General features: G+C 40.8%; 1 protein-coding gene across 2 annotated transcripts in view; it reads right to left on the bottom strand.

Moving 5' to 3' along the window:
- Nucleotides 1-1,732, bottom strand: part of Fyb1 (FYN binding protein 1) — a 147,235-nt gene extending 145,503 nt beyond the window's left edge. For both annotated transcript variants that reach the window (XM_052159860.1, XM_052159858.1), the window contains exon 1: nt 1,619-1,732. In XM_052159860.1, the coding sequence (XP_052015820.1) occupies nt 1,619-1,621 (3 nt within the window). In that variant the 5' untranslated portion in view covers nt 1,622-1,732. The remainder of the gene's footprint in view (nt 1-1,618) is intronic.
- Nucleotides 1,733-13,239: the final 11,507 nt, after the last annotated feature.

Raw genomic sequence — 13,239 nt, forward strand, 5'->3', positions numbered from 1 at the left:
AGTTCAATTGCCTTATCCTAGAGAAAGACGGAGGGAAATAGAAATAAGATAAAAAAAAAACCCAAAACAAAACAGAAATCCCTAATCATATGAAAATGATTAAGATAAATTATTGATATCAAATAATTGTTTGAAATGTTCCATCACTAATAACAACATTATAACTTAGATGTTAGTTAAGTTATTTTAAATTAAAATACTCTGAGAAATAGATTTATCCATTATAATAGCACAGAAAATTATATTTATAAAATATGTATTTAGACTGATGAAATTATAGAAGAATAGATACAAATTTACAGACTGTCCCTTTGGACTACAGACTTCTTTATCATTTTGTTTTTATAGATCTGTATTTCCAAGAAGCTCTTGAGTTAAGATGTGTTATTTCTACAGTAAGAAAATAGCAGTTCTGAGGAAAGAGCTAGTCAGTTATGTTTCTTTTCTTTTCCCCAATTGTCACGTTGTTTCCCTTTAAAAATTTTTACCCTGTCAAACTGTTTTCTAAGAACCCTGGACCCCAAAGGCTCAGTGTGAGGAGACTGCAGGATGGGTGACACCACAGACATTGCTGCTGGGAGAACTGTGTGCCTCCATTTCTTCAGTTGCTGGGCACTCCCCTCCCCTATGACTCTGCAACTCTCTCACCCTGGCTCCTCCTGCTCACTCTTTCTTCTGGTGCAAGGTTATACTCTTTGATCGCTACACTTTCTTAACCCCGCCTCAAACAGTTCTGGAGGAACCTCTGCTGTCCCCCATTACAACAACTGTGGGCATCGTAGTCTCAGACGCTGTCTTCTCAGCGGACACCACCATAGGAAGTGACTGTTTCTCTCTATCAAGAGAAGAGATGGCCCAGTCCCAGTCCTTGGTGGGTAGTGGGTGGTATGCAGGGATGGTTATGAGATTAAAAAACGGTTCTCTTCCTGAATCAGGGAGCAAAATCCCACACAGTTTGGAGGAGTTAGTTCTTCCTAGATAAATGATGGAAAAATAGTGGAGCAGAATGTTAGTGTAGCTCGGTGACATTAGGTTAAGCTAGTTTTTGTGGTACACCTGGGAACCCACTCACTATTTTAATGTGCTCCAAATAATGACTTTCAATTAACTTTGGGAACACAGCCTGTCCCTAAGGTTTGGGTTACTTGAGTTTTGTTTTCTTTGCTCAATTAAAATAATGAAATGCATTTTCAAGCAAAATAATTCCTTTTCCAAAACTCCCAATGTTGTCAAACCCTTAGGAGCAAAGTGCCAAACAAACTGCCCAATCAGTGGGCTGACCCCTGGTTGGCGCTCTCAAGTGCTCACCAGGAGCTGTGACTATGGTACCACTCTGTCATGCAACCCTGCTCAGTGTCAAAGACACAGAATTCAGCTTTTCTTTCAGTGAGACAGATACTTTCTTCCTTTCTTACACTGAGAATCTGAAAAGGGAACTTCCAAAGCCTCGATCTCAAAGGGCAGAAAAGACACAGCAGCTTCCTCAACACAAGGACAGCAGCAGGCAAGTGCCAATTCCAAATGCAGTGAGAACTTGGACATGAGGCCCCTCTTCCCCAGTACAGAAGATAGCTTGTTTGCCTGGAGACCAGAGAGAGTCATAAAATCCGTGACTTACCATGTTCGTTGGAAGGAGCCGATACGCCCTGCACTCTGTGACCCTGCAGATGCTGTCACTCCGGCAGTGAATGTGCAAGTTAGCTGTGAAGAGCCTACTTCCTTTTCTGAGCAGTGTGGTCTAACCAGCCTTCACACATTGATATGGAAGGTCCTTATTTGCATTTTATCTCAGTCCAGGAACATTGTATGACTGGCCTTGTTTCTCTTTGTTATAGTTGATAACACAAGAGAAGGGATAGATGAAGCTTTGAATTCTGAAAGATTAATGCCAAGTTGAAAAAGTATCTGAATACTAAATTTCTAGTGTTGCTAACCTGATTTTATTTTAAATCCTCTATTTGTGAATATATATTAATGAAAATATCTATTTATCTGACTATATCTATCTACCTATCTATCATCTATCTATCATATATCTTTCTATCAATCACCCATTTATCCATATCTATCAATCTATTATCTATCCATTCTATATCTATCTATCTATCTATCTATCATCATCATCATATAGCTATCAATCATCTATCAATCTATCATCTATTCATCTATATCCATCCATCCATCAATTCATGAAGGACCCAGACTAAAATGTTAGTAGTGCTTGGCTTCACTGGAGTTACAAGTAATTCTTGTTCTCTTGTACACTCTTGTTTTTCAAGGTTTCAAACCCAAACACATACTATAAAATCAAAAAGAGTAAAGTCCTGAGCATTTAATGGACAACTCTAATATATTAGAACCCATACGCTAGAATTTAAGTGGCTGAAATATTCATTAAGCGTAACACAGAATGCTTTTCATTTTGTTCAGAAAACACAGTGGACATGAAGCTAAGTGATGTGTTTGCTAATTGTAGAGTATTGCTTGTTAGTGTCAAGTGCTTCCTATCACTCCCATCACTAAATAGTTATATTCTGAACTAGATATAGTTTACGGGATTTTATTTCATTCTCAGATCTCATCCTCCCAATCAGCCACTCTAAATATATGCTAATATCTAGTTATTTCATTTATTTGGAGTGTAGAGTTTGCTATCAAAATGAGTTTAAGGGCAAAGGTCATTTTCAGTTCCACAGCATAGAAAGCCAGCTGAATCCTGAGCTCTGGGCTAAAGGGTTCTAGCTCTTCTGTTAGGTTCTCGGGTGTTTATTTAGCATAGGGTCACCAAGTTTCTGTCCTGGACACTGAGCTAGTCACTACCATGTCTGTACAAAACGAAGCCTTAAAGCGAAAATATGTTCCCTGTTATTTCTTCCTAAAATGTAAGTATTTCTAAGAAGTTAGAAATAGAGATGGCATCATTGCTGAAGCAAGGGAGCAAAGCACAGCTGAGAAGCCAGGTCAAGGGGTAGCATGGACTGTGGTGATTGCCCTACCATCTGTAGTCATTATAAAGAGGGGTGGAGCTTAAGGTGTGGTCCTAATCTAGGAGGGTCATCAGCAACTGGAAACTTCATGGCTTTTGATACCTAATAACAACTCATGGATGCAGGAGAACACTCAGGGAAAGCAGAGTTATGGAAAGCAGGCATTTAGACGTGACCCATTTGGACACAAAGGCATTGGGATGGATGCATCAGAAGCAAGCTGTTGGAATGGAGATGATCACGGTGCAGGTACTGGTTAGCGCTGGAAACAGTAGTCCACAGCTAGGCTGTATACCAGGCTCACACAGGAAGCTTTTAAAACAAAACCACTATGCAATCTTCATCTCAGTCTCTAAGCCTGGCTTTTTTTGGGTTGAAACCTGGATATCAAGACTTGTTTAAATGTCCCAGGCCAGTCCAAAGCTTTTGAAGGAATTTCACCACATGCTACAAGGATGGATTATTCTTAGCCCACCATTCCCTTTTTACCCCAAACCGAATAAAACTTATATGGTAATCAGAAATTGAGCAATCACTTGTTGAACATTTAGCCATCGAGACAAGCACTGTTATTCCAGTCACCTGACTTGCATTTGAAGCTGTGTTTCTCTCTAAATGCAGGCCAAGGTCCGTTTCTGTTGCTATTAAAGTTTTAAGACACTTTGGCTAAGACAGGAAAGGCAAAGGGTTGTATTTCCAATATTTTTATTTTTTTGGAACTTTAGGAGATAAGTGAAGCACTGTGGCTTGCAATGATGGGAAACACAGGGACTGTATTTCCTGTGAACATCAGATCCTGAGCAACATGATAAGGCAGGAAACACACGAAGGCACTAGAAACGTGCACCAGTGCCATGGGATCATCTTCAAAAGACAAAGTTGCATTTTCAAATGATAAGGCTGCATTTCAGCCTGGGCTGTATAAGCATTCCTTCTCCTGGCAGGGAGGAGTCGCTCAGGGAATGCAAAGTGTCGATAATTCTTCAAACCGTGCTCCCTTTTCCAATTTGCATTGCAGGAAATGATTTTTTTTTTTTTTTTTTTTTTTTGCTCAGGCAAAGGAGAAAATGAGCCCACAGCTCTGGAGGTCGCTATGGTAACCAACATGGAAATGGTGAGGGCTAGGCATCCTGGGCTGTGAAAGGAAACCAACTGAATGTAAAAAAAAGTCAATTTACAAGTAGAGGAAGGAGAAGCAGTGACAACCTTTAAGTAACACTAGTGATCATGTTTTCAAAAACACTCTTAAGGTGTTTCAAAAACACCGATTATATCATCAAAGGAGCAAGGTGGTCACTACTAATAGGCCGAATGGAAGATCTGAGAGGGCAGAGCTAAGGATGACGATGACGGGTGTCACCTTCTCCTGAAGCCTCCTCAGACACACTCACTTCCCTCCCTTTCTCTGGGTCCTTGCTGCTATGCCCCAGATGATGCTTTTTCAGTGTTTACCGCTCTCCAATGATGTCACACAAGTTGGCTTAGGCTGGTCACAAGAGTCTCACCTCCTTCGGTGAGAATTAATTTTCACACTTCGCCCTACCCCCACCCCCAGATCATGAATATGTTTCTTAAAAAGACCTGTTTGGGCTTGTAGGTTCTTTTTGTTTTTTGAATCTGATTAAGATAGCATATGGCTTTGTGTGTTAATAGTCCGTGCGTATGCTACCCCACAAAGCCCATTGTGGGAGCTTGCTCAGCTAAAACAGAACCACGCACTGTGAGGGGTGTACTGCTGCTCCTTCATATCAAAATATCAAAATCAGGCTTGGTTAGAGACCTGACTCACCCCCAACCCCCCACCTCCCATCTCCACCCCACTCCACTGGCAAGGTCAGCTAAAACCCTTATTTTATAAGCTTGTGCCTTCTGATTCACCTGCCTTTGGACTGAGCCGGAAGCAGATTCACAGGAGTTCAAGGATATCTTAAGGCTACTGCTTGGTCAGATATGGAACAGCCAGGAAGTGGGAAGACCAGAAGAGGTGTGGTTAAGGAATTTAAGTATGGGAAGAGTGGGCACTTCCTTAATTAGGCCCGTTCTCTTTTACTTTTTGTTTTTAAAACATGAGTCTGTTTCTTTTGTTTCTTTTATTCTTTTGTTTGTTTTGTTTTGTTGTTTCCCCCCCCCCTTTTTTTTTTTTTTTGGAAAGCAAAATGTATTTTAGAACATTAAGAATCTGGGAACTGGAGACATAGCTGAGCAGGTAAAAGTGACTGTTGATTTTTCAGAAGACCTGAGATTAGTTTCCAGTATGCATGTAGGGTGACTTACAACACCTATAACTAGGCCTCCGAGTGGGGTGGGGGGTCTGGAGCATTTGACCTTCACAGTCACTTACATTCATGTGAATATGCCCACACATGCACTCACACACATTTATAATTGAAAATAATAAAAATAAAGCTGTTCAGGGGATGAAGAGATGGCTTAGCAGTGGAGGGAAATTGTTGCTTTTGCAGAGGACCTGGGGGCCTGGGGGCCAGCCTCCACACGGCTACTCACAACCATCAAGTATCTCCAGTTCCAGGGGATCTGGTATGCCTTCTGATCTCCAATCTCCAAGGGCACGTGGTATACAGACAAAACACTCATGTACATAAAATTAAAAATAGTCTTAAAAAATCTATTAAAACATCAAGGATTTGGAAGATAGAATTTTATTGGCTTTCAGTGACAAATGAACTTACCCTTTGGTCAAATGAGAGTTTTTAATATGTTTTAATTGGAAGAGAAAGTTATGTTTATACTCTAGAAGAGCAAGAAATAGTTAGCTGTTCCAACAATGTGAATCCAGGCGACTGTTTACTATACATACTATAACCATGCTGCAGCAGCAGTGTGGAAAAGCAACCCAGACTCTAAACAGGCTTTCATCATCCCAACCAACATGGTGAGCAAAATGACAAAGGTCACAGCTTGCCCTTGAACCCCATAGTCTGTGGTTTTGCCGTTGGGTTTCTAACTCATGTCTTACCCTTTCCTTGGATATTTGGGGACTTGAATCTCTGTGGGTCTTTGGTGGTCTTTGTTTCTTTCCCTCTTGAGCCCATATCTATTCTTCTCAGAAACACAATCTGAGGGCAATCTGACCTATTTTTTTGCGTCCTTTACCCAGTTGAAGAAATGAAGTGACACCCACACCTTCAGAGGCGAGGGCTCTTGTCTTTGCTGACTGGGGAGTGACGACTCGTACTTCAGTGGGCACAAGAGAGAAAAGGCCCCACATGAGGAAGAGTGGATCTTTGCATTGCCCTCTTCTGTCTACCCTCTTCTTCCTCTCCCCCTCCCTCCTTCTTCCTCTCCTCCCACTCCCCTTTTCCTCCTTCCTAGGGTCTTTTCTTCCCACGTTTCTTTGCCAACAGAAAGGATCATCCACAGGACTTAGAAAATAAACAGCTGTGCCTTGTGATTTTACAGATTAAGAGACTATAAGAGGGGGATATATTTATTTTCTTAGTCTTATATTAAAGTTCAGTAATAGGAATCATTTTCTTTCAATATAGTAAAAGAGTATTTTGTTTCAATATAGTAAAATAATAAAATCTCTAGATAGTTTTCCTTTTTCCTTCTGACATTCTCCCCGTTTTGTCCCATATACACTCTCTGAACCATTGACTAACCCCATTTCTCTGTTTGTACTTAATGTGGGAGCTACCAGGCAGGAAGCCTCTCTGCCTACAGAATTATTCAACCTGCTATTTATTAACTTACCCATACATAGGTAGAACCTGCTGATACTCTTCCTGATGGTCAGAAGGGGGAATGTTTCTATAATTAACTATGTGCTGCATTTTGGAAGGCAGTTATGCTTACCTCTACATCACCAGTGCAATTTGTTTAAAAATATTTTATTATTTTATGTGTATGACTGTTTTGCCTGCATGCAAGTCCATGTACCATGGTTAGTGCCCACAGAATGCAGAAAAGGGCATTGGAACCCTACACCTGGAGTTACAAATACTTGTGAGCTGCCATGTGGGTGCTAGGAATTCAACCCTACCCCCTGAATAAGAAGACAGTGTTTTTAGTTACAAAGCCACTTCTCTATTTGTAGCACTAATGCATTCTTATGGGTTGTTTTGGAAGTCTGTTTTGTTTTTGTTTTTTGTTTTTGTTTTTTTTTTTTTACCTAATGTGACAAGGAGAACCCAGAAGGTATCTTTGAAACCCAACTTATTAGAACCTGATTTTTCAAGCAATCAATGTCAATTCTGACTATCTTTTCTTTAGTTTATTCTTGGGTTATTAACTTTAGTAAACTATCATATGTTTTGGGGAAAATTATTAAATCAATGAATGACACTAGAAAGATTTGACATCGACTGCAAAAGAATGGACTGGAGCCTTATATTGTATCAGATAAAACTGAAATATACTAAAGACCTAAATATCAGAACTAATTTAGTTATAAAACATTTAGGAAAACAACCCCTGGGGAAGTGTGGTAACCCTGGCTTTTAGGTCTCATAATTTCTTGGATATGACATCAGTATCTTAGTCAACAAAAGAAAAAAAATATATAAAATGAACTTCATTGGTATTAGAGGCCTTTTGTCCATCAGAGGACACTGCCAAGAGATTAAAAAGGGTACTACAGACTGGGAGGTAACATTGGTAGATCAAATACCTGACAAAGGATTAGTATCCACAATATATAAGTAAACAACACAACAAAGTACCTGATTCAAAGTGTGCACAGGGCTGGGCAGTGGTGGTGCATGCCTGCAATCCTAGCACTCTGGGAGGCAGAGGCAGGCAGATTTCTGAGTTTGAAGCCAGCCTGGTCTACAGAGTGAGTTCCAGGACAGCCAGGGCTATACAGAGAAACCCTGTCTTGAAAAAACTAAATCCAAAAAGAAAACAACAACAACAACAACAACAACAACAACAACAACAAAAACCCAAAGTATGAACAGGAGTTGAATGCATTTTTGTTCAATAATGCACATGAAAGATGTTCAATATCACTAATATTAGGAAAAATTCAAATTAATACCACCTCGAGATAATACTCTATACTCATGAGGATGTCTATTATTTAAAAAGAGCAAAAGGTATCAGGTATTGGTAAGATGGTGAGAAACTGAAACAGGTGCTATCAAGACTGTAAAATGAACCTTTGTCATCTTACATTTACATTATTACCAAGACTGTAAACTACAGTTGTGGTGGAAAAGACTATGCATTCCTTAACTAAGGATTGTGATGTATGATGTAGCAGCAATACTTCTTCTGGATGTATACAAGAGGAATTGTTTGTTTCTTTAGGTTTTGGAGACAGGTCCCACCATCATTACATGGCTGAAGATGGCCTTGGGTTCTAATCCTCCTGCCTGTAGTCCCTACTCCTGGTTCCCCAGGTGCATGCCACCACACCTGGTTTTCTGAAGTGCTGGGGATTGGGCTCAGTGTCTCATTCATGTTGGGCAAGGACTGTACCAAATGAGCTATATCCCAGCCCCTAAGAGTGGAGTCTAAAGCAGGCTTAGTGAGATATACATTCAATTCCAGTGGAATATTATTCAAATGTGAAAGCAATCCAGGTGTCTATCAGAAGGAATGGAGAAATAAGGTATATGTGCATCATATTATCGCACCCAAAATACAATCACGAGGCTGAGTGTTCTGACATGGGTCTATAGTCATAGCACTTAGGAGGTAAAGGCAGTGGTGTGTGTGTGTGTGTGTGTATGAGAGAGAGAGAGAGAGAGAGAGAGAGAGAGAGAGAGAGAGAGAGAGAGAGAGAGAGATCAGGAATTCAAGGTAAACACTGGCTACACGAGACTGTCACAAAAACAAAGCAAAATAGTGACATACTGACATATGCGACAGCAGAGATGGACTTTGACACGTTATGCTAAGTCAAATAAGCCACACACAAAAGAATGACTGTTCTGTTGTCCTATTCATAAGCAATGCCTAACATAGGCAAATTCCTAGAAACAAAGAATAGAATGGGAACCAGGATGAAGACTGGAGCTATTAACAGTACAGGTTGCTTAACAGATACAGGGCTTTTGTTTGAGTTGGAAAAAAAAAGTTCAGGAGATGTTTCACATTGGTGTAAATCACTTAATGCCATTGAACTGAACACTTATGAATACTTAGATTAAAAAAAAGTTACCTCATATCTAAAATATTTTTTTGTTTTTAGACAAAAATCTATGAGTGTAGCCCAGGCTGCCCTCAAATGTGTGCTCCCTCTTTCTATAATCCTTTTAGGGTTGCAGACATGTGTCACCATGCACAGGCAAAAGAGTAAACAGAAAACTATCTGTATTTGACTACAATAAAATTTAAAAACAAACAACCAACTGTTTGCTATGACTGCTTGCTTGCCCCAGATTCATGAACTTAATGAGACCTAATCCTGAAGGGACTGAGAGGTGGGGGATGCTGGTAGATGGCGAGGTGAGAGCAGAGTCTTTGTGAGATTGATTGGAAGCATCGCAGATGGGTCTGAGGAAACTTTCCTCCTTCTTCCATCATCGGAGGACACAGGGGGAAGAGGCCAACTGTGAACCACAGCTTGCTTTCACCAGCCATGGGATCTGCTGGTATCTCCACCTTGTCATAAGCCTCTACCCAGTCTAGAAGCACATCTCTGTGGCTGTAAGTTATTGTTTAGCATTTGTTATAATAGTAGCCCAAAGAGACTAAGACAGTCTTCAAAGCAACAACAACTGCTATCAAACCTATTGTTTAGAGCAAAGTTCCTAAGATGTTCTGCCATGTACTATTTTTTCCCAATTTTCAGATTTGAATCTTCTTGTTTGTCTAATGTTACAGATGCTACATCCATAAGGATTTTGACCAACAGCCTTGCATGATGACAATAAGAATTGTGACTGCAGGCTGCCTTTCTATGAGGTGTGAAGTTTCTTGGGTGATCTCAATGAATTTGCACATTAGTTCTATGAAGGATGTATTATTATCCCTGGGCATATTTAAGGTTTAGGTGTATTCAGTAACTTGTCCTATTGTTTTTGTTTTTTTTTTTAAATTAGGTGTTTTTTTGTTTTTTTTTTTTTTTTTTTTTTTTTTTTTTAAGATTTATTTATTATATGTAAGTACACTGTAGCTGTCTTCAGACACACCAGAAGAGGGCATCGGATCTCTTTATGGATGGTTGTAAGCCACTATGTGGGTGCTGGGATTTGAACTCATGACCTTTGGAAGAGCAGTCGGTGCTCTTACCCACTGAGCCATCTCTCCAGCCCACTTGTCCTATCATTAAACAGCCACACCACTGCTTTCTCTTAGAGCATGTTGCTGTTCTTAGCTTGGGAGTATGTAAGGGTATAAGATTAGGTGGAGGGAAAAGGAGCAGGAGAAGTGGAGAGATATTAATTATTCTGTGAATTATGTATGTATGAAAAAAATTTTATTGAAAAAACAAATTTAAACATACGTTTGACCCACCAACTTAGGTTCTCTCTTATAAGTAACTGTTTAGGACACACTCAGGGGCTGCTGTTGTTGAGTCCCCTAGAGTTAAATGGCTATGGGGGACAGACAATGGTGTGAGGTTGGGTGAGGATATTTTCCCAAACCCAGATAGATTTATATTGAGAGTCAACAGGTTTCTTTTGATTGTCAGTGATAAATGAATAAGCAGCCCACGTGTGGAAAAAGGCAACGTGTAACAACCCAGAAGGCTCTGGCCCTTCCTCAGCCCACCAAGACCCAGGGAACAAATGGCCTCTTTCAGTAGTGGTTCAGTGTGAGGGTTTTTAATGTGCCGTTTGAACCTCAGAGGGTGACTAACCTCATATGGGGCTTCCCCAGAATGATGCTGTACCCTTCCGAGGGCATGTGCGATGTGGGATGAGCCAGCCAGCCACAATGCACTCCCTGCATAGACAAAGGTACTCCTGGTCTCCCCAAACAGACAAGTACAAGGGTGCCTCTTGCTCAGTAGGTCACCCCTCCTAGCTAGCTGTCCTTTCTCCTTTAGTCAGAGACTGGCTGCTCTGCTCTGCCCATCACTGTTGGGTTGGATGTGATGTCTCAAGAGTGCACCCTGCTGGAAAAGTCCACATTTGAATTTAAAGTTAGAGGACTGCGCCATCAATAGTGAACCTGGGGGGTGAGTGGGTAGCTCAGCAACAGGGCACTTGCTGAGTATGTAGATAGCTCTAGGAGAAGAGAGGAGAGGAGAGACAGAGAGAGAGAAGAGAGAGAGAGAGAGAGAGAGAGAGAGAGAGAGAGAGAGAGAGAGAGAGAGAGAGAGAGAGCATAGCTATGACAATGGCTATGACTATGACTGGCTATGACTATGACTATGACTATGACTATGACTATGACTATGACTGACTATGACTATGACTGACTAGAGTGTAATGACCAAGGCCATCTCCATGGTTACCATCCATCCATTTCTGGGCTATGATAAACGAGTAGGCCGATTCTAGGAGGTCTGATCAAGTTTCCGTTCTACTCTGTTTGACATTTGAGAGCTTTTTGGAGGCTCTAGCAGGGAATCGCAGCGACTCTTACCCTTGACTGAGGACCATTCCTTCTGTGTTTGGGGAAGGTTGGCCTCCTTGTTCTTTACAATCAGGCTTCAGAGGGACATACATGGGACAGAGAGGGAGGGGAGGGACATCCCCCTGCCCAGCCAGCCCAATAGCTGAATCAACTTTGGCAATTAGTGGAGTGACAGAGGTGACAGACAGATCATTCTCTCATTTTCTGTTTGACATTTGCAATTTAGAATCATGAAAAGCATTCTTAAGAGTTACTCTAGTTTTGCCCACCTCTCCAGAAGCTGCCCTATCAACAGTAGATTAAGAATAGAGTTCAGAATTTATGTGTATTCATTAATCCCAATTCTTTCTGATTAATGCAGTGTTTGGGTATAAAAGATGGGATTTCTTTTGAGCTCATTGGACAAAATTAAGTCTCAAGGAGTCATTACTTTGCGTACTATCCCCACATCAAACTTAATATTCTGTATTACAATCCACCTTTTAGCCAGTAACATTTTTGTTTACTGTTAAAAGTCTTGAGAAGTTATTTAAAAACTTGCCTTTGAAATTATTTGCCTGTGAATAATTTATGTACTCAGTAATCGAACACATTTTTGAGAATTATTTGTGAACTGAAAGACATCTAAATTTATAGATGTATGAAGTACTTAATTGTAAGAATAGCATTGAAATTGGCATGCTATGTGATATTTATATTTAATCGTGCAATAGCTAATTTTGAGTTTGCATTTTCCTTTTAGTATTTTGACCCCCTGCCCCCAAATTCTTTATTTTCTTCTTTTTCTACTGTCTCCTCTTCCTTTCTACTTTCTCTTTGCCCCCATTACTTTTTGTTTCTTTTAGAACTTTAAAAAAAAGTTCTCAGGGCTGGAGAGATTGCTCTGCATGTAAAAGCACTTTCCATGTAAGCACAAGGACCTGAGAGTGAGCCTCTGGAGCTCACTAACAGCTAGACACCCGCTGGAAGTCTCTATAACACCCCAGAGCTCTTATGGAGAAATGGTCAGAGACAGAAGAGTTCCCTGAAATTCAAGAGACAGCTACTCTGCTGTGTGCAATACAACACAAATCAAAGCAATAGCAAATGACCCTGTCTTAGGTGGAATGCAAAGGGTATTCCCTGCCCTCTACGTGTGTGTGTGTGTGTGTGTGTGTGTGTGCGCACATGTGTGTGCATGCACGCTCTCTCTCTCCCACACACACACTCCTTCTCTCTGTCTCTGTCTTTCTCCCCTCTCTCTATCACTCCTCTGTCTGTCTGTCTGCCTCTCTCTCTCTCTCTCTCTCTCTCTCTCTCTCTCTCTCTCTCTCACACACACACACACACACACACACACACACACACCGCAAATACACACACACATCTTAGACCCTACTATCATCTAATGGGAAGACTGCAGCCACTTTTAATCCGCTCCTTTGGTAAGCAGCCTTACCTTACACAGCTCAGAAGACAACTCAAAACAACTGTAGGAAATTGCTGGAGTTTGTGCAAAACAGAGGTCGTTTCAAAAGCTTTAACTTAGCCTAAATCTTTGCTTTATGTACTGCAGCCCTTCCTCCCAGACACTCAGATTATGTTGGACATCAAAGCCTAATATGAACAGAGCCCTGAGCATGTGGTAGGTGTTCGGCGTGTGCCAAATGAGCGCATGCACATATAAACGAACAAGCAAATGAAACAACTACGTAAATAAGAGCTAAATTACACGGTACAGACTTGGTAATGGGACTGGTGGAATATATTAATCACACGA

The sequence above is a fragment of the Apodemus sylvaticus genome, chromosome 16, assembly GCF_947179515.1.
Source record: "Apodemus sylvaticus chromosome 16, mApoSyl1.1, whole genome shotgun sequence".
Taxonomy (NCBI): domain Eukaryota; kingdom Metazoa; phylum Chordata; class Mammalia; order Rodentia; family Muridae; genus Apodemus; species Apodemus sylvaticus.